This window comes from Acanthochromis polyacanthus, chromosome 4 (assembly GCF_021347895.1).
Source record: "Acanthochromis polyacanthus isolate Apoly-LR-REF ecotype Palm Island chromosome 4, KAUST_Apoly_ChrSc, whole genome shotgun sequence".
Classification (NCBI taxonomy): Eukaryota; Metazoa; Chordata; class Actinopteri; family Pomacentridae; genus Acanthochromis; species Acanthochromis polyacanthus.
In genome coordinates this window covers 19,438,684-19,462,125 of record NC_067116.1, presented here as the reverse complement: position 1 = coordinate 19,462,125, position 23,442 = coordinate 19,438,684, and the positions used below count along the sequence as shown (strand labels likewise).

The 23,442-nt window shown below is 41.7% G+C and overlaps 1 protein-coding gene across 1 annotated transcript in view; it reads right to left on the bottom strand.

The window, feature by feature from the left end:
• ror1 (receptor tyrosine kinase-like orphan receptor 1) overlaps positions 1-13,115 on the bottom strand; it is a 153,920-nt gene extending 140,805 nt beyond the window's left edge. The window contains exon 1 of the mRNA XM_051947599.1: positions 12,746-13,115. Coding sequence (XP_051803559.1) covers positions 12,746-12,854 — 109 coding nt within the window. The 5' untranslated portion in view covers positions 12,855-13,115. The remainder of the gene's footprint in view (positions 1-12,745) is intronic.
• Between the last annotated feature and the right edge of the window lie 10,327 nt (positions 13,116-23,442).

The following is a 23,442-nucleotide window of genomic DNA, read 5'->3' as shown; positions in this document are numbered from 1 at the left end:
TCCTGGACATGATGTGTGTAGAGTGATGCAACTCATTCAGCAAGAACCGAAGCGCTGGGACTTCCTAAACACATCTACAAGCTTACAGTACACTCATTAGCAATGGGTTATTTGTGCCAATTAAACATGGAGGGCAGTGGGCAGGAAAATTGCTCCTTCCTAAATAGTCTCACAAGTGTACACAGCAAACACGGGCAGCTTCTAAATATATCACCCAGCTCTGCTTATCTCACAGGGATGCACCGAAAAATGTTTCCATCTTATCTGGTCTGCTAAAACTATGAAACAGAAATCAAAAGAGCCCGTTTCTTCCAGTTCCATTTCATTATCAAATGTTTTTGGGGGGTTTTATGTTGCTAAATGTCTATTTTTTCCTCACAAATTTAATAATAGTGCTGTATTAAGCAGCCTGAGCTTCTAAATCTTTGGTCTGTCAAAACTCATTTTTTATGGTCGGCTCCTCTGATCACACAGCAGTCACTTGACCATCAAAGGAACACTGCCAGCATGACATCGAGCTGAATAGAGGAGAGTCAGTTGTTTGTAGCTGCTATTCACTGGGAATGTGTGAACGTTAGTGAGCTATAAATGTTTGGAGAGGCAAGTGTGTGCGCTGGTATACACACAGAAATAAATATTAGGACAAAAGGACAATGTCCGCTCCTGCTCGGTGCCGTCATGAGTCGAGGTTAAGCTACTGGCAAATGGAAATCAGGTTTAAATTAAAGAGTAAATGAACTAACAGAGCCGAGGGAGCAGAGCGAGGGCAGCGGGGGGACAGAGGGTCACTGCTGTCTGGTTCAGGTCTCAGACAACTCAAGAAATAACAACAACACTGAGTCAGAACAGAACACGCTCCAGGATATAACTGGAATATAAACAGTTTTCATAGCAAACTCTCTGCTTTGGAATGGTTTCCAAGGATGAGGTGGAAGAAGAAGAGATGCAGAGAAAGAAGGTGAAAAAGTGGGAGAGAAGGAAGGAAAGTTCAGACAAACTCCTGCTCTGCCAAACTCGACCACAAGGCCCTGCCGTGAGCTGACAGTAGTCCAAGCTGCAGAGCGGTACCAGCGTGAGAATGCTCATACCGACTGTACAATTGTTGAAACTCCCACTCAAACAGCCATGAATCACAGCGATGGCAATCCGTCTCGCTCCAAATTATCAGCACCGGCCCATTTCGAATCAGTATGCCAGCCGAGCATGTCAGAAATAATAAGCCACAACGCCCATACCATGGATGTTTCTCCTCTTTTTGTTTTTTGTTTTTTTTGCCCTACAGCCGGCTGCGTAGATCTACAGGCCGCAGCCTTGTTGCAAAACATCATTACACAATGCATGCAATAGTATAAACAGTTGTACAACTCAATGAAAAGCTCAATAAATATTCTATTTAAGTGCACTGGGATTGTGGCTAAACGTCTGGAAAGATGCTGAAGCTGTGCCATCCCTCCTTTGCTCCAATTACGGCTGTAATGATATGACAGGTTTTATGTTCCATTAAAGATTGCTGTGGGACATTGAAATGCTGGAAATCCGTGTTCCTCTGTTAGGAAATAATGCTGCCTGCGTGCCCTGCTCAACAATTCCAAATTTAATCCTGTAAATGCTGCAATTTTGCAGGAAAAAGTGTTAACATGTCATGAGTTTTACTTAAATTTAAGAGCATGCACGCTTTAAACAGATAATCCATAGTGTGCAGGGTTTGAAAATGACGCTAATCAGAGGCTCTTAAACCCATTTCTGAGTTGCTACAATGGCTGGAATGGTAAAGGATGGAGGGATGAGAGGTAATGAGCTCTTGTGGACGAAGCTTAGCGCTGTTGAGGCAGCCACGCAGAGGTTAAACAAACAGGCAGCGGGATCACGCGGGCTTAAGCCTCTTATTCAGGCCCCTCTGAAGAGAAGATCATTGACTTCTGATAGAGGGATGAAGGTCAGGAGTTGTCAAAAATGGAGGGGCCGGTGAGAGCCCTCTTTCACGTTATTGCTTACAGGCTGTTTATTTCTGTTTAGTTTTCTAGCATGTGTTGTTTTCAATGAGTCAGATCTTTCAGTCTGATATGACTGGCCGAGAGTTAATTTAAGCCCGCCGTCACTCAAATGCCTGTATGAAAACATTTTCTCGTCTCAATAACATTCTCAGCTTTCTGTGCACCGAGCCAGGTCCATCCCAATCCTCACTCAACCCCTCAGACTATCAATCTTTTCATCCCTTTCTCAAAAACTAGTAGTGGACTTCTTTAACTCCACGAGCCTCTTCCTCTTTCCCTTCCCCAGGTCCCCCCTGCTCCTGCTGGGAGTCGCAGGGGATTGTAGTTTCATTTCCTGCCCTGCTGAAATCAATGCTTTCTGAGAGAAGGAGGGGAGGGACGGGGGAGGCAGAGACAGATATACAGAGAGACAGGAAAACATGAGTTGGGTGTGAGAGGACTGTTGGCATGCAGGACGCGACCATACCAGCACGTAAAACAAAATTCGGGCCGGTTCCAAGTCAGTGTCAGCTTTGATAAACATCTACGGGGAAATAAATTAACTGTTCAAAGTAGAAATATGAAAAACAGGAGGGCTGCTTCAATGGGTAAACTCAATTTTCCCCTCAACACTCCCCATCATTTTTTATTCGCCTCAAAGCTGGACAGATTTCGGGGAGCGCAGGAGAAGCATTCGGTATTCCCACAGGATAAATGTATGAATTCCTGGTGGGGAACGTCCCGGCTGATGAGATTCCTCTCCACTCGGTTTAATGCATAGCTCCTCTACAGGAGTTAAACTCTGAGTGAATAAGAGAGAGAAAGTGGGGAAGATTGCATAAATTCTGTCACAGTAACACAAAGACAGATTCCTGCTCTATGGCTATTCCATACCCTTCCATTACCATTCCAGCAGATTTCACCACAGAAACCCACAGCCACTCAGACATCAAACACAGCACTCCCTTATTGATTCTCCAAGCCTCTGGTTAACGCATCTGGACAGTCAGTAGCGCAGAAAGACTGACTGCATCCTTGCACCCTGCGAGTCTTTTCACTCGCTTGTTTCCGATAAAAGCAGGCGCACGAGCTGGATAGTTAGGCTACAAAGAAATCAATAACTTTGTCTTGAAAGAAGCTGCCTTATGGTGAGGCCATCAAGTCGGAATGGTTTTAAGAGAAAGTGTAAGTATGGTAACAGTTTTTCCCCAAGACTAGGAAGAAAGCTTTGAAGGTTTGCCAACACTTTCAGTGTTGAGCTTGTCAAATTCTGCAGAGACTCATCGTACCAGCAATGGTTGCTTCAACAAAGCACTTAGTGGATGATATCTTAAGCTCGAATTTTGAAAAATTCAGACGGAACAAGCAAGTTCTAATAATGCCTGACCACATCGTGCTCCATCACTAAATCCGATTGATGAGAGGCGACTTCACCACATCTAATGCCACACAGGGATAGCGATTTCCCGGTTGGTGCTGAATTAGCCGGGTGCCTTGCCAGCAGTGGTTTGCCAGATGGGCATTTAACTAACAGTGCTTCAGAATTACATCCAGTGAGACCTTTAACTCCAGATTCCTCGGTCAGTGTGGTCAACACAGGATTAGAATGGATAGAAAGGGAATTTCCATTTAAGTCAAATTTCTTATGGTCTTCTGTGTCTTTTTCCATTCATGCTAAGTCACTGCTAAATTTATGGTTGCATGTTCCCGTCAAAAATTTTGCCCCTGAACTTTATTGTCACAATTTACAGGCATGCTGGACATTCAAATAGACCTTGTTTTCCGCAGTCCTTCAGAGCAATGTCATTTCTGCACACGCTAGTTCTGTCAGCAGGATTAAAGGCAGCACTTTTCAGGCCAATGTGAAAGTTTGAGTTCCCCCCCTTCCAGACAACAGGACTGCTCCAGCAGTGAGAGGCAGCCCCTCTCCAGTCTTTTGTGTGGATCAAGTGGCTGGGTAAACACTAGCTGCTGGGTAATAGGGTGCTTGCATAGAGAACAATGCTGCAAAGGCTTTGGTTAAACAAACTCACCCTAAAGCCATGTGTGCGCTAATGCTGATCAATTTAAAGACACTGTTTAAGAACACGTCTACGCTAAAGTGGCAACTTAAAAAAGCATGAGTAATTTCCCCTCCATTCCTGGCTGCCCTGTCCATATATGGTTTTTACACCTCGAAAGGGACCTTCTTAAAAACAACAAGTGTCCCGCACTTGTGTTCAATTTGCATTCCTGTTTCCATGGACCTGTATTTAAGTCATAAATAAGCAAGGCTCTGGTCTCCAGGGCGACTGGTCACTGGTTGGTCGATATGCTTATATTAAAAAAAAAATTCTCGTTGACTGAACAATTACTGGTGTTGTTTTCACAAGGAGAAAAACACTACGTTAGGAGCCTTCCAGAAATAATCCACTATTCTAGAGAGCGGAGGAACAGATTAACGGTGAACATTCTAATGTTTTTAGAACTCTGAACTGGTCAAACCTAATGGAGATTGCTAAGTCTAACTTGTTTATTGAAAGTTTGTCGCATCCAAAGTAATTGACAACTTGCCAAAGAAGCCATCGGTGAGGTTCATTTTGTTCAGATAGTCAAACAATCAACTGTAAAGTTTGCAGACAGTAATTTGGATATCACAGCTCAACAACCAACTTTGCCAATCATCTCAATAGAGGAGCCTGTGTGTCTGCGTTAGAGTGCTCAGTAGTTCTTGTGCTGGAATCACCAGTTGAAATAATTCTTTTTTCAGAAATCATGTGAGTACGGTCAGATGCACACCGTTCTCGTAGTTATCATTTGACTGTAGGATAAATACATTAAAATGATTTTAAAGGCTACAAATATTTGTTTTTTATATTTATTCATATTTTAATTAAGCTAATAAGACCAGCTGGTAGAGTAAACTTGGTGCACTGTGGAGGGCTTGGTTAATCTACCAATAATGTGCAACTTTACCACTCATGACTAATTGATTGGTTGAAGAGTAGGTACGATTTCTGTCGATTTCCTTGTTGACTACACCCAGAAATTCAGGTTAAAGTAAACTGTGAAATAGATTAGAGCCTGATTTAATAAAATTAAGATACCATATTTGATCAACACCAATTACAAGTGCGTATTTCAGTTGAGAGTATTGACAATCCTGGCTTGTTCTGTTGACCTAGAGGGCATTTTAGTAGCAAATTTCATTGTTGAAACACACATACAATACAAGCCTGCCAGACTTTTTCAATAGAGCAGAAAAACATATTGCACAACAAAGTCAATACCCACAGCAAACCAACTGCTCTGATGGGAAAAGGACAATGAGAACAGTGGTTGAGTTTCATCTTTTGTCTGTGAAGGCAGCAATAAATTAAGGACCTGTTGCAAAACTGAGAGCAGACATCCTCAAATATACTCTCACTGTCTGGGAACCAGAGCTCAAATTGGCAGCTGAAACAATGAAAGAAACAAATTCCAGAGCTGGATCGCCAAAGAATCAAACAGCCTTTTTGATGAGACAATATAATCTTTCCAGATTATGTTGTCTCGTGAAAAAAAAAATGGCCATATCACTTCGTTTGTGAGTTCAAAAAGTGCTCATGAAACATCTTTGAATCCCCCACTGAAAGCAAAGAAAGAGAAAGAGGGCTTAGACATTCCCAATCTTTGTGTTATTATTTTAGCAGATCTCTAAATCTATTTGGTGAGCAGACTTGTTAAACTGGCAGCTTTAAAATAAAACCTATTTAGAGGAACTAATCTTCAAAAGGCAAAAATTCCTCAACTTCAGACTACAACAGGATTACGATTTCCGTAGCTACTAATTGTAATTACAAAGCAATAAAAGACCAAAGACAGCCAAACACACTTCTCTCTCTGCGTGCTAGACAAATATAACAATTTTCCTGGATGGATATATGAGAGATCTGACAACACAATACAACAAACTAATCCTGGGCTCAGACAGACACATTCAGAAAGAAAGCAAAGAGTTTATTCACGGTGGACACAAATCATTAGATGCCCCGTAAAATTCAATTTCCTGGAGCCCCAACGTCTCTGGTTTAACAATTCCACCAGAAGACTGAAGTTTGTATGCTTTCCACATTACACAGTATTACACTTGTGTTTGTGTGTTGGAGGGGGCGAAAAAAAGAAAGACGGGGAAGAAAGGAAAATAAAGATTTGAGTGATGGAAGTGCCAAGAATAATTCTGGACGCACACAACTGTGAAAAAAATACACGTGATAATGTTCTATTAATAACTGCAGAGTGATAAGTTTGTATAAATGTCTCTGTGGAGCTGATGGTCCAATGCTTTCGCAGCGTAACCGCAGCACCACATTTGCTAAAGAGCAGACATGGAGCCTAAAAGATACTGAAAAAAGGCCAAAATTTGTCTCACAATCCTCCTCATAGCTGCCCCATGATTGGAATGAATAAACTAAAAGGGATGGAGTGTTTCTGCATCAGCTGACAGCACAAAAAGCCTCTTGCTCGAGCTAAAGATGCTGAAGACTGACAAACATCTGCCAGAGGCCTGCATGACTCGTTATCTTTGTGTCCCCGAAGAGCGCAGGAGCGGTTGTGGAGCCACCCCGCTCTTAGTTATTGTTGAGTAAACACACCCGGCTCAGCCAAGAGCAGCATGTCAGTCAGCCAGGCAAGAAGGGCCAAGTGGAGGAGCCACTCAGCGGCCAAAATGAACTGCAGAGACACACAGGGAACGAGGCAGAGTGTGTGTGTGTGAGAGAGAGAGAGAGATAGAATAGAGCCAAGAAAGTGAGAAAGAGAGGGCAAAAAAAGAAAGCTGTGAGACAGAGCCAACATTTGTCTCAGTGTTTGTTTGCCAGCCAGATAAGACGAGTGCCAAGGAGTTTTGATGTCATGCTGGTGCTGGTGGGGTGACAGAAGGGTTGACTACGTTCTGATCTCCAATGAGCAGAAAGTAAATCCACTGAAAATATGCCATGATGTGTGCAAGTTTCGTCAAGAAACGTAGATCATTTGTATCCACACAGAGTAGAAGTAGAGCTTCTGACCATTCAGACAGTTCTGACTTTTTAGAGTTGGGTTCCAATTTAGAAAGAAATAAGCATATTCTGTCTTTATGCTTTCAGACTCACATAGTGTGCAGATAATTTTATTCAGTGTGTGAGTGAAAATTGCACTGTACCTCCTCTGAGTAACTGGCGAGGTCTAGCATGAAGTAGTCTGTTGACTTTTTCAGTCAATTTATTGCAAAAATGCAGCAAATTTCTTGTTTCCAGCCCCTTATGTCTGAAGATTTTTCTGCTTCTCTCTGTTTTGGATCAAAGTGGTGAAAAAAGTATCTTATGTCTTTGGGGTTTGGACTGTTGATCAGACAAAACACGACATTTGAAGAATTTATCTTGGGTTGGGATGGGTGTTTGTACATTTTATGGACTAATCGTTTCGTCAGGAATCGAGAATATAACCAGCAGATTTGCTAATAATGAAAACCATCATTGGTTGCCGCCCTCTACCAAATAAATTTAACAAAAAGTACAAGCATATTGTCATTTTTATATAGTTATAAATTTGGCACTGGCATATCTTTTAGGAATTCATGCCGATAAAGTGAAAATATCTTCTTCTTTTTTAAAAAAAAAATACTAATATTTTTGGCAGAGAACCCAATAAAGTTATTTAATACCTTGGAGGGAGTGTGGCCTTGTACAAAGACCTAATTGTGGCTGAACAGAGATCTGCCCGTCTGCTTGCAGTGGGACTTTCTGAAGTCCTTAATGCTATGCAAACAGGGTTTAAAAGATTTACTCTGACACATATAGGGGAATTTAAAAAGCCATGTTTCATCCTACCCCCTATTAAATGAAATGTAGCATGATCTCCACATATTAAGCTGAAGCAGAGCTAGCTGTGGAGGACGCTAGCAAAGCAGTAATTTGATAAAACTCCAACGAAGAGTGGTCTCAATGAATTTCAGAGCTCCTTAAGCCGGTGCTATTCCCCACAGCCCTTAACTTTAAACCGTGCCAAGTCCGTATGGGAAATTGATATGCAGTATGTGTGGCTTATTCCATTAGACTCATTAAAGTGTCACTTTGTCATCAGCACACTCTCGCACTTACAGCTTGCCTTACAACTGCAGCAAAGGACTCATTGTGTCGTGTGTATAAAGTACAGCAGAGAACATTTTTTATGTGGCAGGCGTAATTTGTCTTCCAGGCAGCCGTCGAAACACATCAACACAGAAAGTATTGAATAGGAGGTATAGAAAGCCTTTTAATTTGTGGTTGGACATGTGCAGCACAGGTCAATCGATGGAACGGACAAACAATTTTTAGCCCGTTAATGCAGCCGTACGGTTCTGCAGCAGCCGACTTCCCCGCTCAGAGCCCAGACTCTCCCTCTGGTAAAATCATTGAGGTGCCACACTGTCATCCACACACTGGCTTCTCAGCTGCAGCACTAAAACCTGAACCAATGTTTTTTGTTCCCTTTTCTTAATCCAGCGCTGCATTTCCCTGAACCCTGCAGAGGTTTTTTTCTCTCTCTAACAGGCTGACCTCCTGTGCAGACACCAAATTGCAGGAAAAAGGTTTTCACGCTTGGCTACAGTTTGTAGTGGTAGAAACTTTATCAAACGTCTCCAGCGAGGATCTGAGTGAACTGGGCTTAGCCTTTGATTAAACGCTGCCTCTCCAAGGAACTCTGACCACTAAAAAACAAGCGCGCTCCGCAGAGCCCGATTTGTGGAAATAAGAGCGTTCTCCTGCCAGTATTACGCAAATGCGGGAAATTTACACTTCTCACCACTCGCAGAAAAGGTTTTTGCCTCACTTGGCAGAGAGTACATCTCCAAAGAAGGAAAATCTGGCGCTTGTTTGAAAATTCCTCAGTCAACCAGGCACTGACGACATATTATCAGGACATTCCAGCCAGCAAATCAATCACACAACGTTAGGAAACTTCTTCCGAATCCTCTAATGTGTGAATTCTGTAGTAATGAATGAAGGAGTCTTACTTAGGAAACAACACCCACATTAAAAGAGTGATGAAAAAAAGTAGTCAAGTCAGGGGGAAAGAAACTCTTCAAGCAGTCATATGATATCTTGACACTTTTTATATCATTTAGAGCAAATTGCCCCTCTGGCTGTACATCAGTTAGACAATTAGCACGCAATATTCTCCAAACTGTTTGCCCCGTGGCAACACCGCTGCACACGGAGCCTTGGCAAACACATGTGCTTAATAAGGAGCGAGGAAGTGGGTAATTGCCAGTGCACGACGCAGTTTACACACCAATATTTTAAATCAGTGACATAAAACAGAGTCTGGCCTTGTGATTTATGGCTACGTGCTGATTACATTAACGTCCATGATTTTCCTTCACAGACTCAAAATGGAGTCAAAGTGTCTCAAAAAAATGTTAAAAAAAAATAAATCAACGCTCTCTTCTTAGAAAAAGACCATACATCTGTTTCACACATACAGTTCCTGCCACATTCTTCTGCGTCTGCCAAAAGCTTTTAGGGATGCACAGAACTTGATGCCTGAGTTAGTGTAGTGTGAAGTGGGCAGAGCAGGAGTCGAGATTTAAACACAGCAGAGCCATCGATCTGAAAGAGATGTACCACTCAGACCGTGACGGAGACCTACATTTCCCAGAGCATCTGGCTAAATTGTTGGTAATGTGAATACAGCTACGAATCAAGGAGAAACTGCGGCGGCACTGCGATGACGAAAAGCAGCGAGCAAACTAAGAAACACCAGAAGCAGTGGCTGTTCTGCATGAATTTAACAGGAATGTGCAAAGGAAACGCAACTACACATTTTGACATCTTTCACTTCTTATAAACTGCTCCCTAAATATGAGTCTAAGAAAATACCAGAAGATATAAACCAGTCCTGATAGGCATCTCAGTAGCAGGGAGAGCAGGACAAGCTGCTGCACACGCAAGCCTACAAGACCAAGAGCTTTTTCCAGGGGTGAAGTGCCTTTATTGTCAACAGTGCGTCCTGCTGAAAACCGTGCCGAGGCAGTTCCACCCAACATGATTTATAGCCTTCCTGAGTGTTATTAAAAGGCTAAATGCAACTCTAGACAGATTTCCCAGAGTTGCTGCCCTGCACAGGACCTTTTATGTCCAGAGGTGAATGTCCCACGTTCAGAAACATTTGCACAGTTTATGTAGAAGGAAAACATTGTCGTCATTTTATTTTTATGCATGTGTCACAGATTATTACGTAGCTAAAGGAGCGAGCTAGATAGACGGAGCGAGCAGTTTGAAAATGTGCTGCACATATGTGACGTTAGAAATTAAAAGGAGCTGATTTTTCTCTGCTGATTTCCATGTTGCAAAAACCAGGTTCAGCATCAGTTTGACCCAGTTGGTGCAGCCACACTCAGGCTGGGAATAAAATATGAGGCCATGCCAAGCTTCATGTGGGTCTTTCTGCTTGAAATAAGCCTCCCGAGGAGACAGTTGAGAAGTGATGCAATGCTTAGATGAAAACATCTCACGATCTGTTCCACATAATTCCATCCTTGCTTTGATTAGCACCTAGAAGGCTGATAGTGATGCCTAAACGGTTTTTGGCAAAGAGAAAGAAGAATCTAAAGGCTGGAAAAAAAGTTGGAAAACTCTGGCTTTACAGCAATCATGAACGCAACCCATTATCCTGTGTCCTGTCCTGACCTGATCACTAGCATTAATCACATTTATGGAGACACGGAAATGTAGAAAAACTACTTCACTAGGTTTAAAAGGTTTTCTGGGAGCACATGTAGTTCCCTAAAATACATACACCATTCATGTTTTCCTTGCTAATTTACGCATTATTTCCCATGTCTGCCATGTAAACAGCATTCCCTTGCTGTGGCCAGGGGAAACCCTGATTGTTTCTGGAAATGCTGGCATTTGCACTAAGGTGGCAGAGCAGTGACCTCTGACCTCTGAGTGGAAGCTCGCAGACTGGCCAGCAAACCAGACAGCAGCAAATAAAGAGACAGACAAGACAAGCCTGCTTTTTAGCTCCTTCTTTGTCGCGTTTGCTCAGTTGCTTCAGCCGCTGATCACAGGCCGTTACTCCGTCTTCTTCACTACTGATGAACCACTGTTGTTCCTCTCTGACTGTTCCCGTTACAGCGGGCCAGAGTGGAGACAAGACTCCCACTGCTATCATCTACACACATTACCCTGGAACCGCTACATAGTCAGTGGATATGAGGTCAAGGCATCTTAATGAGGTGTCATTTTCTTGTCCATAATGATTCATTTAACAGTAAAGCTCCATATAGAGAGAGTCTGTATCAAAATCATTACACACAGCAGCTGCAAATCATCTCTGGGAGACAGAGATTGGAGCTATTCATCAGCAGTTTTATAGTTTCCACCAGTGGGAGTGAGGGAGTGCAAAGCGAATCAGTTTTGCTTCATGAATAACAGTGTTCGCATTAGAAATGTAATTTTCTGGGTAGATTTTACCTCTCTAAACCGCGCGACTAACACGGAAAAAGATGCAGACATTTCCACTTGACTATTTCTAGATATGAAGTAGCCGCATAAGCATCGGCTTGGCTCTCCTCCACTCCATATTCGACCATTAAACTCAACATTTGAAGAAGTCCTACCCGGCTCATCCAGTTAAGTAATGTGGATTAACATTCCTGCCTGTCTCAGAGCAAGAAAGAGAGGCCCAAAGATACAGAGAAGACAGAGAAAGAGACGTGAAAAAGGAGGTCTGCAGCAGAAAGCTTTACGCTCACTGCAGCACATGCAGTATACCTCCGCTGTAAATAACAGCCAAAAGCATTTAAGGAGGACAGAGATAATCCAAACAGACCCCGAAAAAACTTCCGGAGATAATTCATCACCACCCATCTGGGCAGGGGGAGGATTGTTTTATGGTTACTATACACTCAGGAAAAAAAAATGAAAACGCTTTCCACGAGCTGCTTCATAAACAAATCAGAAAGAATTCAAACTGTGCTCAATCATACTTGAATTAGTCAACCAAAACGCAGTTACACATACCATCAGTCCAACGCTTCTGGAAGATGTGAATACCACACACACAGTTAAGAGGGTGGAAACAAAAAATAAACTCTCTAGTATAAACAAATGATATCTTTGTTTTCTAAAAATGCAATTACTTGTGCATTCCTTGAGGTCACAGCCATTCATTCTCATCTTCTTGTCTTAACCAGCCTCCGCCCTACTGGAATCAGTCAGACCTAAATGCTAAATGCACTTGATTGTTTGCCTTTTAAATAAACCTTTACAGGCTGCGTCCCTTATCTTTAAATGGATCTACATTTTGAGGGGATCTCTGGGGGCCACAATGGGTATCCAGCTGATCAGTTAAGAGCCAACCTATTGTCTGCCAACGGAGTCAAGTATTTCCCCGTGCCGAGGCTTCACACTGACAATAGGACGATAATCTAAAAACCAAAGATCATTTGCATGAGAGGAGACGCTGAATGGAGGCTCAGTGGTACGAATGGGACAGCAGTTTGAGCAAATGTAGCAGAGAGATGATGTCAGGAGTAAAAACAAATATAACACGCTGCTACTCAGTTTAAACATGATGCGAAGTGTCTAAAAAGTCAAACAAAGCTGCCGCTGCGCACATCGAGGGCACGCTGCGAGTCCACACATTGATTGTACACCAAGGCTGACACATTGCACAGTTCAATTCACGCATACGGATATGAACCAGGAGAGAGAGAAGCAAACAGAGGAGCAAAGAGGAACCACGGGAAGGGCTTCAGTGAGGAAGGAGAAGCTTTGGAGACTCACCAGACGCGCTCAGGTCCAGGACGCTTTGGAGCAGCAGGGCGACCCAGAGAGCGCAGGCTGGACATCTCCAGAGACGCTGCTGGCCCGCCGCTGCCCGAGTTGGATACATTCCTCCGGCTCTGTGTTCAGAAAAACCTCTGCCCGCTTTTCACATCCACTACACACTAGATTGAAGTCAAAGCCCCTCCAAAAAAAAACCTGCAAATGTTTGATGAATTTGCGCGCTGTTTTCCGGGGCGCACCAAAAACTCTGTCGGTTCAAAAAAATGTGTTGAAGAAAGCGTCTCTCCTCGCTTTCTGTCTCTTTCCTCCTCGCTAGAGCCCAGCTCACTTTGGCCCCTCTCTGTCTCTCTCTCCAACTGAGCGCAATCCTTCCAGCTAACTTCATTGGAGACTTGTGCCCACAGCAGCCACATGGCTCTGATTAGCCCAGTGTCGCCACCGTGTGTTCACTACAGGCTGAACTTCAATGAGTGGTCAGGATTCTGACTGGTTTTGCAATTTGTGATACAATTTGGCTATATTTGTTTTGCCAAACTTCAAGAGCACACCTTGTGACAACTTAGGGCCATATTAAAGCTTGTTTGTTTAAAGTTCTGGAGCAACTAATGCATGATTCTTGTACTGAGATGGTGTCAATTGTTTCTTTAAGGGTCAATATAAATCATTCTTCAAGCCACATTTCAGTTTAATCTATGGATCAACTGACCTAATTTCAGGGCAAACATGTTAAGATGTCACAGTAGGGGAAATGTAGGTGTATTGTACTGAAGAATCAGTATCAGAAATACTTTATTGATCCCTGAGAGGAACTACTTAAGAAGCTTGATGGCTTTTATAGGGGTGACTAATTTATGCAACCATGAATTCATTAAAAATCTGAATCAATTGCTTAAGAAGTGCTTTTTTAAAACTGTTATTAAAGCTCATAAGATCATTTCAATTCAAATAAATATGATTAGTGCATATAAAATTCTCATGGTAAAAGTGCCCTTGTTCTTCTCGGGGCGCCAACCTTTTTGAGACATCACACTTTGTCCACCCATTTATTCTGCATTTTCTTGATTTTGGCTGAAAGTTCTGGGTCGGCCTGCATTGCTTAGCAGTTATTCAAAGTTCGTTTCATTCTACAGTCTTTTGGAGTTTGTTCAAAAGCTTTAAATAAATCAACAGCAAAACCTAAATCACACACACTTTAACCAATAAAAACATGTACAAACAGATTATTTGTTTGTTTTTAAACACTGCGTTTTATCAGATGGATGGATGGATGATGGATGGATGGATACAAAATCAGTGTAAACAGCTTCAGGTTGGTTAGATTCGACTTGGTTGTATGTGGTTAAATGGGGGTTGTGTTGTTAAAATGCATCTGTATGGGAACACTGGTCATAGAAAAATGGTTCCGCAAAAAAGTTCTGCAAGGAAAATGGTAGTTGCTGCATGTAACTCCTCATCTATTATTACATGTGTAGTCTTCTAATGGGCTTCAACTTTGGTTGTATTGGATGGCCAGACTTTGGCCTGTGGTGTAAGTGGCCTACCCTTGGCTCCACCCCTGGTATACTCACTGTGATGTCTTAGCAGAACATTTAAAGGAACTGAGACATCATTAATTGCTACTGTGCTTCCTTCTCTCATAATCAAAATGTCTACTGCCATTAAGATCTGTGCGTAACGACAATTAACCAACTTACAATTAACATTACTCAAAGACAAAAATCACTGTGGAATTTAGGGGTATGGCATAAGTGCATATGTAGAAATACGTTTTGAAAAACACCATGAGTCAAACCACGAGTTATTTTCCTTTTAAAATCAGTGGTGGAAAACACATTCAGATCCTTTTCAAGTCAAAATACTGCATGACGAACACAAGTCAAGTAAAAGTACTTAAGTATTAGCAGTAAAAAGTAGTTCACGTTTTAAAGTAAAAAGTCTGCTTCAGTCCCTCTGACTGATATATTACTATACATGGCATCATTAGTATTGATTATTTATAGTGAATCATCACTGTGTCAGCAGGTTGTTACTGTTGTAGCTGCTGCAGGTTTGAATTACTGCATATCCAGTTTTATATACGAAGGCAGCAGATAAATCCAAGGGCTCATCATGTGATTGACTGAGGAGGAAGGCAAAAAAAAAAAAGTTCTAATTCACAAATCAGTATTTTTTTCTTCGGTCTTTGATTTTTTGTGAGATACTGGATCATTCGAGCATTTGTTGAAATGAAACCACATGAGAAGTGAAATCACTGTTTGGTGGAGCTGTCAGCAACTCATAGACATCAGAAGTGTAACCCTGACTACACGCTGCTTCAAGTGAGACGTCAGAAGACAAACATGTTGCAAAAAAATAAAAAGGCTTCAATCTTCAGCAGTGTGTTGTATTTGAAACACTTGTTATAGTACCTACTGTGGTATCCATACTGAAGTACAGTCCTTCAGCAAATGTACTTAGTTACTTTCCACCAGTGTTTCTTCCTCCTCATTTTCACTCAGTGTTTATAAGTGCTTACACGGATTTGACACTGAAGCAAAATTACAGAATATATGCTTAAATAGCTCACTTATAACCAAAAATAAATTACAGAACCTAAAGAAAGCTTCTCAGTCCTTGCTGGCTGAGGGGCACTAAGCAGACATTTTGTTCAGAGGGTCTCTGGTACATATGATTTACAAGGTCCAGTGTTTACAAGAAGGAAAGTATTCTCTAATAAAAAACAAAAAATACACGAAAAAACATACCACTAATAAATCAAAGGAGTGTGAATAGTGTATTCAGCATGGCTTTATGTATGTACTTTACAGCACTCAGGATATTTCTGAGAATTTTCCTACATAAGCTCAGTGTTTCTGCAGTAGCTGCATGTGTGAGTATCCTCAGTTTGTGACAGAAAAAAACTGCACTGTTTTTACTGTACATTTGAGGTGATGTAAACAGCACATATTTTCATTTGACTAAAATAAAGAAAAAAATGACATGAATAAATAAAAAGTTAGCAGAGTTGAATTGATTCTTCTGGATTATCCGATAAAGATCCATCTGGTGCTGCATGGGATAGGTTTTTATAGTAGCTCGATGAATCACCTGCAGTATTAAAACCATATCCAAATGTTTAACTCAAAGACAGGGAGTGATGGAAAGAGGAAAGAGGAACTGGAAAGAGAAAAGACAAAGGTCTCTTGTGCCTGGAACGATCACGCCTGCAGACATGTTAAACAGCTACACACACCTTACCGCAGTTATTAATTCCAGAGCTTTACAGTATTGTTACTTCTCCTCTGTAACTCCACGCCTTGCTTCATTTTCCCTCCACGCACTTCTGGATTTTGACACGTACTCTGTCTCTGCATGTGTGTCTGCGCACACGGAGCACTCTGAAAGACTAATACCGCCATTTTTGAGGGGTTGCTGGAAAAGAATGGTAACAATTTAGCATCTCCGGTTCTCCCATACTGTGACCTACCTCTGCTCATTAGAGAGAAACATCGTCCTCTCTGGAGTATGTTTTGATTTAGCTGTTACAGAGTAAAGGACTAGCATGCATGAATAATGCTCCAAAGTGAATTATTCTCGATAGCAGACCCAGGAGAGGGTGAAGTGAGTTGCTTACAAGCGTCAGAACTTCACCTCTGATATTCCTGCTCTTTGTCAGGCCCAGGAGGCCAGGACATGGTCCATGCAAACCTCATGGTGTCCTTTTCCCTTCCTTTTCTCCTTATACACTAAACGCCGTCCCTGGGGAGATGCTGCTAACCAGAGTTTAGAGATAACACAGCCTCAGCTTCCTGTGAACCTTGAGATAGCGTGAGGGTGTGCACATTTCTGGTGACTGGTCTTCCACGTTGAGTTCCTGTGACACTGTAGACTGTATGTCAACACGTCTTTGCAGTGTCTGGTCCATCATTATTTTAGAGGCTGGAGAAATTAGGAAAATGGTGATTATGAGGGTTGAGGGATACAAAACAGCAGACTGTTAGAGCTGCCAAAAGCTCTGATCAAAACCAGGTCCGTGGTCAATTCAACATGTAAATAGAGACTGCAGTTCATTTGCTAATGAGTGACCATTCAGTCTCACTTTAACACGTTGAGCATAACAAGTCGTTCTTGCTAGATGTCATGAAAAAGTAGAATTTTAAGGATGTAATTCATTATATTTAATTGTAAGTGAAATTTGCCCAATGTTGCAATATGTACAGACTTACCTCAAACTTCTTAAAACTCCAGTGAGCAACATTTTGATTTTAACTGGTTTGAATGTGTACACTAAGATCAGCAAAGGTGCTAACTGGAACCAAGACTCTTTTCAGTGATGCCAAAGTGTTTGTTGTTGTTCTTTAAAGATTCGTTTCTGTAAACAGTTCTTTAAAGAGCACTAAAAGGTGTCTCAAAGAACCATAAAAATGGTTCCTTTTAGTACCATAAAGAGTGCTTTAAAGAATGTTAGCAAAAATTAATTCGTTCAGGAACCATTTTTAGAGCTTTTTGTGCATTCACTCTGTTCTGCAAAGTCCATCCATCCATCCTCTATACACCGCTTTATCCTCACTAGGGTCGCAGGGGGTGCTGGAGTCTATCCCAGCTGACTCAGGCGAAGGCAGGGGACACCCTGGACAGGTCGCCAATCTGTGGCAGGGCTACATACATATACAAACAATCACACTCACATTCACACCTAGGGACAATTTAGAATAACCAATTAACCTCAGCATATTTTTGGACTGTGGGAGGAAGCCGGAGTACCAGGAGAAAACCCACTCATGCACAGGGAGAACATGCTAACTCCATGCAGAAAAATCCCAGGCCCGTTCTGGAAAGTAATTTTTCAAAAACAAATGGTTGTTTAGGCATTTATCAACCAGCTCATTCGGTGCAGGTTGACAAACAAACAGATGGACAGATGAATTACGATTTCTTTTTACTTCTTTTCATTAGAGGCGAGCAAGGCGTTAAAAACGTTTGTTTCAGAGACACAAAAAGTAGCACATGAATAAAATCAGTCACTGTGAGGAATGACATTGACCCCTAAAAACCTTAAAATTACTTGTGGATTCAACTAATATTAGGAAACACTGAATGCTTTTGACATAGACACATCAGCTGTAAGAAGTTTTATGTATGCATCATAAATGTTAGAATTTGCAGTAGTTTCAGGTCTTCTGTTGTGATATTATTATTTTTTTTACGTTCCCAGTCAGACAGAATTACATATTTCAAGATGTCAGAGCCTATCCAGTGATAGGGAACTTTGATGTGCAGTTCTCAGTGTTTTCATATGATTTATCAATTAATTGAGGAAATAATTTGCAGATTAACTGATAATGAAAACGGTCAGTTGTAGTTTTAATTTCATGCTATTATCTACCACCAAATGACTCAAAAAAGCCCTTTGAAGAATTACACACATAAAGAATCATACCTTAGATAAAGAGATTTTTTTCAAATGGTGATGGAGCTTTGAAGAACTGGAAACCCTTCTGCAGAACCTTTTTTTCTGAGGGTACCTCTGGTGACGCTGAGCTTTTTGGGGACCACAGAAAGAAAGCGTGCGTATGTAGTCCCCAGATGTGTGCACATGTGCTCGATTTCACATAACATTTCAATTAAGACAACAAAGGGCTTTTGTTCTCCAGTGATATCACATGGAGAGCAAATTCAAACAGAATAACTCTAAATAACTGTCAAACCAGGAGAAATTGGGCATGACTGATTACAGTGTGGAGGAACGTGTGAGGTGATGTCCATCATATGTATGCTGTGTTTCCCTCTGAAGCACCCTTTTAGATTTTCAGTTCAAGCAGCCGGATGAATTTAACCAGCGCTGTGTTTAGGTGGTTTTGTCTGTAATAAGGAGCCTCTGCAGAGTGGAAGGGGATTCATAGGGGGAAGACCTCACCGCTGGGCCGATCAAGTAGTGAGATTATTTCTGACATTGGCCTATTTTTCCTCCTTGATGTCTATCGACTTCATTTTGCCTAAAGTAGGATAAGATTATTAAAATTGCAACCATGCATAGTGAAAGTCATCTAACTTTCATGTTGCAGTGGATTAGGGTTCTGAAGGTCTCTTTGAAGAGCAGATCCCTGAGGCTTTCTGCTGTGGCCACAGCACATGGACAGGGAGGCTCCATGTTGCAAAGTTGGCAATGATGTCTCAGTCAATAAAGGAGACTGAAAGGATGAGGGTCATGATAGCCTTTTAAAAAATATATCTACTACATCTTCTCTGTGTTTTGTTTCTCCTAAACTTTCTCTCTTTATCACTGACACTAATAATTTGTGCTTTTATCTGATTTTCTCTTGAAAATGTGTTAGCACTTTGCACATTGTTCAATCAGCAGATTATTCAATAAGTTTCTGTCACAGTTTGACATCCCTAAATGGCTGACAGACCACATCAGTCTCACTGCATCTTGTGTATCCCCCCCTCACCCACTCCTGTCCTGCCCAAATGCCATCTCAGCCAAAACCAGAGAGCACCTTGGTGTTGAACATGGTACAATAAGAGCTAATATACAACAAACGCTGGACTGAACCTATCTAAGCTGATCTCCCTACATTAAAAGAAAAGGAAATCTTCCCTACAAACAGGGAGCACATATAATTAGGGAAGAAACACTGAGAACCTCAAAAACATTCAATTCCCTGCAATTTATTTAAAAAAAAAAATCCCCAGAAACTCAAGAAAATGGGCACTGGTGCCAAGGCCACTTTACATTGTCCAGTTCTTCTCTGCAGGGTCTTAAATTATGTGAAATTTTAGTCAGCAGGACAATCATGGCTTCCCTAACACTGAATACATGTAACACAATACATTACTCGGTTTGACTACATTCTCCTTCTTTGGTTTGTACTTTTAGTGCAGGGCATATGGGGTGGGGATAAATCATGTGGCTTTTTTGTTGGACAAATCAGGCTAAAAGGGGAAAACACACATTGTGCTTTTATCTGCCTACAGCAAACAATCAGTTTAACATGTTTATTTGTGGTGCAGTGTAAAGGCTGCAACATCCACATTTTCTTTCATCTTAAATTCAAGAAATGGTCCGGATAGTCTCTCCATCAAACAAACACTCCTCAGGACAATGGGCCATTTAAGTGTGGTGTCTCCAAGAGTATTTGTGTTCTTGCTGCCTGAAAGCCAGACGAAGACACAATTCAGTCTCCATTCCACACTGCTCGCTTCAGCTGTGTGGTCAGAAATGTTCCAACTCATCTCATCCTGTTGCTGAGCAGCTTTTATAGCCTCACACATCATCCTGCACACTTCGGCTCCATAATGGGAAAACTGAGAGTGTAAAGACGGTGATGACTCATGCTGTTCCTCTGCATCTATTGGTGCCAGGTTTTTGGGGATTGTCTGAGACTTTGTTAGCCTCACACACCCTGTCGAAGCTTGTTCACTTCTAGCAGACATGTAAGAGGTGATATCATGCTTTGACAAAATAAAGTAGTTTAGATTCCTCTTACTTTGCTTTCAGCTTAGCATCTATCAGCTCGCCTTGCAACTCGAAGATCCCCCGTTCGTGTCCCATACTGGGACTAGGATCTTTCTACATGGGGTTTGCATGTGTGGGTTTTCTCACTGTTCTCTGGCTTCCTCCATAGTCCAAAAACATGCAGAGGTTTGCTGATGTTTGTAAGTAGTCCGTAGGTGTGACTGTGAGTGTGATTGCTTGTCTCTACATGTAGCTCTGTGATAGACTGTCGAGGGTGTCCCCTGCCTTCGCCCTAAGTCAGCTGGGATAGACTCCAGCCCCCCCGCAGCCCTAATGAGGATAAAGCAGTGTAGATATAGGATGGATGGATGGATCGATCAGGATTACAAATAGTACACAAAAGTCGCTCCATGGGACATCAAATGGAACTTTTCATGGGAAGACAAAAAAGTGGGACCATAGGTTTTAAGAATGTACAGTCTCGTTTAAGGTGGACAAAATAAATCACAGGCAAGTCTGGCATATATTGTGCTGGGATACATACAATTATCAGTAACAACAATAGAAATACCTGCCTAACATTGTCTAGGTCCACTTTCTGCTTCTCCACCAGTGCATTGGCAGCAGATCCTTTGATTCTTGAGGGTTATGGGGTGGATCCTTCATGAATCAGAATTGTTCCAGTGTTGCCTGTGCCATTCCTTGAAAACTTGCTCGGTTTGGGATATGGTAGAGTTTGGAGGTCAAGTCAATGCCTTGGGCTCTTGGATGTGTTCCTCACACCATTCCTAAGGGGTTTTGCAAGTCTGGTCAAGTGTGTTGTCTTACCAGAGAGGTTGCTGCCATCAGGGAATACTCTTGTCTTATGGTGCTGAGCTTGGACTGTAACAATGCTTAAGTGGGTGGTGCATGTCAAAGTATCTAGATGAATGTCAGGACCCAAAGTTTCTTAACAGAACATTGCATTATAACAAAATGATCAGTGTTATTTTCTCCATCTGTCAGAAGTTACAATGTTGTGGCTGGTTGCTGTAGAAACTATAGACTTTTCAATGGTACTATGAAGGTGTCCAGTTAGTGTTAGGCAGAGGCTGGGTTGCTGTCGACATAAAGCACATTACTGTCCTAGAATTAGAGAAGATGTGAGAGACGGCAATTTTAAATACCTTACACTTCCAAATGCATCTTTGTATAGCCAGGCTATGCTCTAACCAGGAGTGCTGAGTTGAGTGGACCACAATCACTTTCATCTTGAACTGGTCTGTTAGAATGGTGGCAGGAAAGAGGAGAAATAGGACTTCTGGTAAATGCAAAGTTGTCTTATTTACAAGTCAGCTTTTCTCAGCTGGCCAGATATCCTCCGGTAAGTTTAGAATTTCTTGGGTTTTGTTCAAACTTCATGCTTGAGGATCAGCCAAGTCTTTACTTTGTTAACTTGACTTTGCTGCTGTGTGCGGTTACTATGACAACCTGACCACTTTTAAAATCGACTGCATCTTTGTTTGGAGATGGAACAATGAAAACACCTACCTTTTATCGTGTAGGTCCCCCACACAAAACAGCTCTGACTCATTAGGACATGGATCTGGTTTTTGCTCTCTGGGACTGCAGTTTCCATAAGGGGGATGTGCTCAGTATGCAACACTGTTTAAGTGGGTCAGATGTGGCATAGTAAGGTAACATTCACATGACCCAAATTTTTCCACCAAAACAATGCATTGCATTGACATGATGAATGTTAAACACTTTACCTGTCAGTGGGTTTGATGTTCTGGCTAATTCGACTTTCAAGTGGGTCCTATTGAAAATAAGCTCCATGAGGCAAAACCGCATCATTTATAACTCTTATTGTTTTAGTAGATACTACAATTAAATTTGTGTTTTATTGCAGGCCACAGAATGGGAGCAGAGCAAGAGCCCAGTAACTCATGTTGCACTATTACTTCAACCATGTAATTCTATAAACATTTGACACGGTTCTCATGACCATCCCATGATAAAACTACCAAAACAAATGATGGCCACTAAAGTACTTGAGTGACAATGTTAAATGGTAATTTAATAATTAGCTCTGTGACAACCAGGCTGGGATACAGTCAGTTATTTAAACAAAAAATACATTCCTTTTCCCTAACTCGTAACACTTTATCACTTGGGCATGAGCAGAGGAAAAGTCTCACACAGGCAGAACCACAAGAACCGGAGGAGAAAAACCTCATTGCTTTCCTTAGTCCTTATTTGAGGACTTTGAGAATGATGTCTTTGTGTGCCGCGTTGCCCTCCTCTTGCATGAGAGCAATGAACAGGCCACTCTAAAAACACACGGCTCCACGCCAGCCCCAGAGAAAGCCATTTGGACATCTAATAGCTGTGGACCAGGCCAGCTTAATGTAAGCCGTATTGTGATTACCTGATGTAATGACAGCCAATCCAAATACAGCCTGTAAGCCATTAGGAGCCAAACAAGAGGAACACATTATGCATTGCACTATGTCAGACTGACAGGGTCTGAACAATGCAACGTGAAAAAATTTCTACCCTATTATTGTGACTCCTTGGGGAAGCGAGAGGAACTGCTCAGGGCAGAATGCACCTTTGAAGGCTTTGCAATTGGCTTTCAAAGCCCTATCAGCAATCTGAAAGTAAACAAAGATTAAAGATTGGAAACATTCATTCAGATGTAGCTCTTAGAAGTTAACAATGCCATGTGAAATGTGCGTCTCAAAGCTCGTGTCAGGAAAATAGCAGGAAATGCAAATTAGCAGTAATAGTCACCTGTAACATAATGTCATCATACATCAAACTCTTAAGATATGTGCAAGAAAATACAACTGGATTGGCCTATTAGTTCCAGCTGAGGAACTTTAACTGTTTGGTAAGTATTTAGGAGAGATTAATGCAAACAAGTAGGGCTGATGGTGTTGGTTAGATTAAGTGATACCGGCATACACGACAGAAACTGGTGTAAAATGTGCCATCTGTGATAGAGGCCAATTTTCCCTCTCATGTTCAGAGACATTCTGTGTATTTCCCTGTGCTGTTTTGTGCGCACCTGATTTTCCACCCTCATTCCAATTAACTAAATTGCTGCCATTTTACATCCAAATATTTGACTTGTGGTATAAAAACGTTGACACCAGTCCAGTACCCGTAGTCTGAAATAGTCTTAAGCTGCTTTGAAGAATATTCACTAACCCCCCTTGTAAAAAACCTACACTATGTGCAAAAATGTGTTTCAGCTCATCTGTTTTTCCTT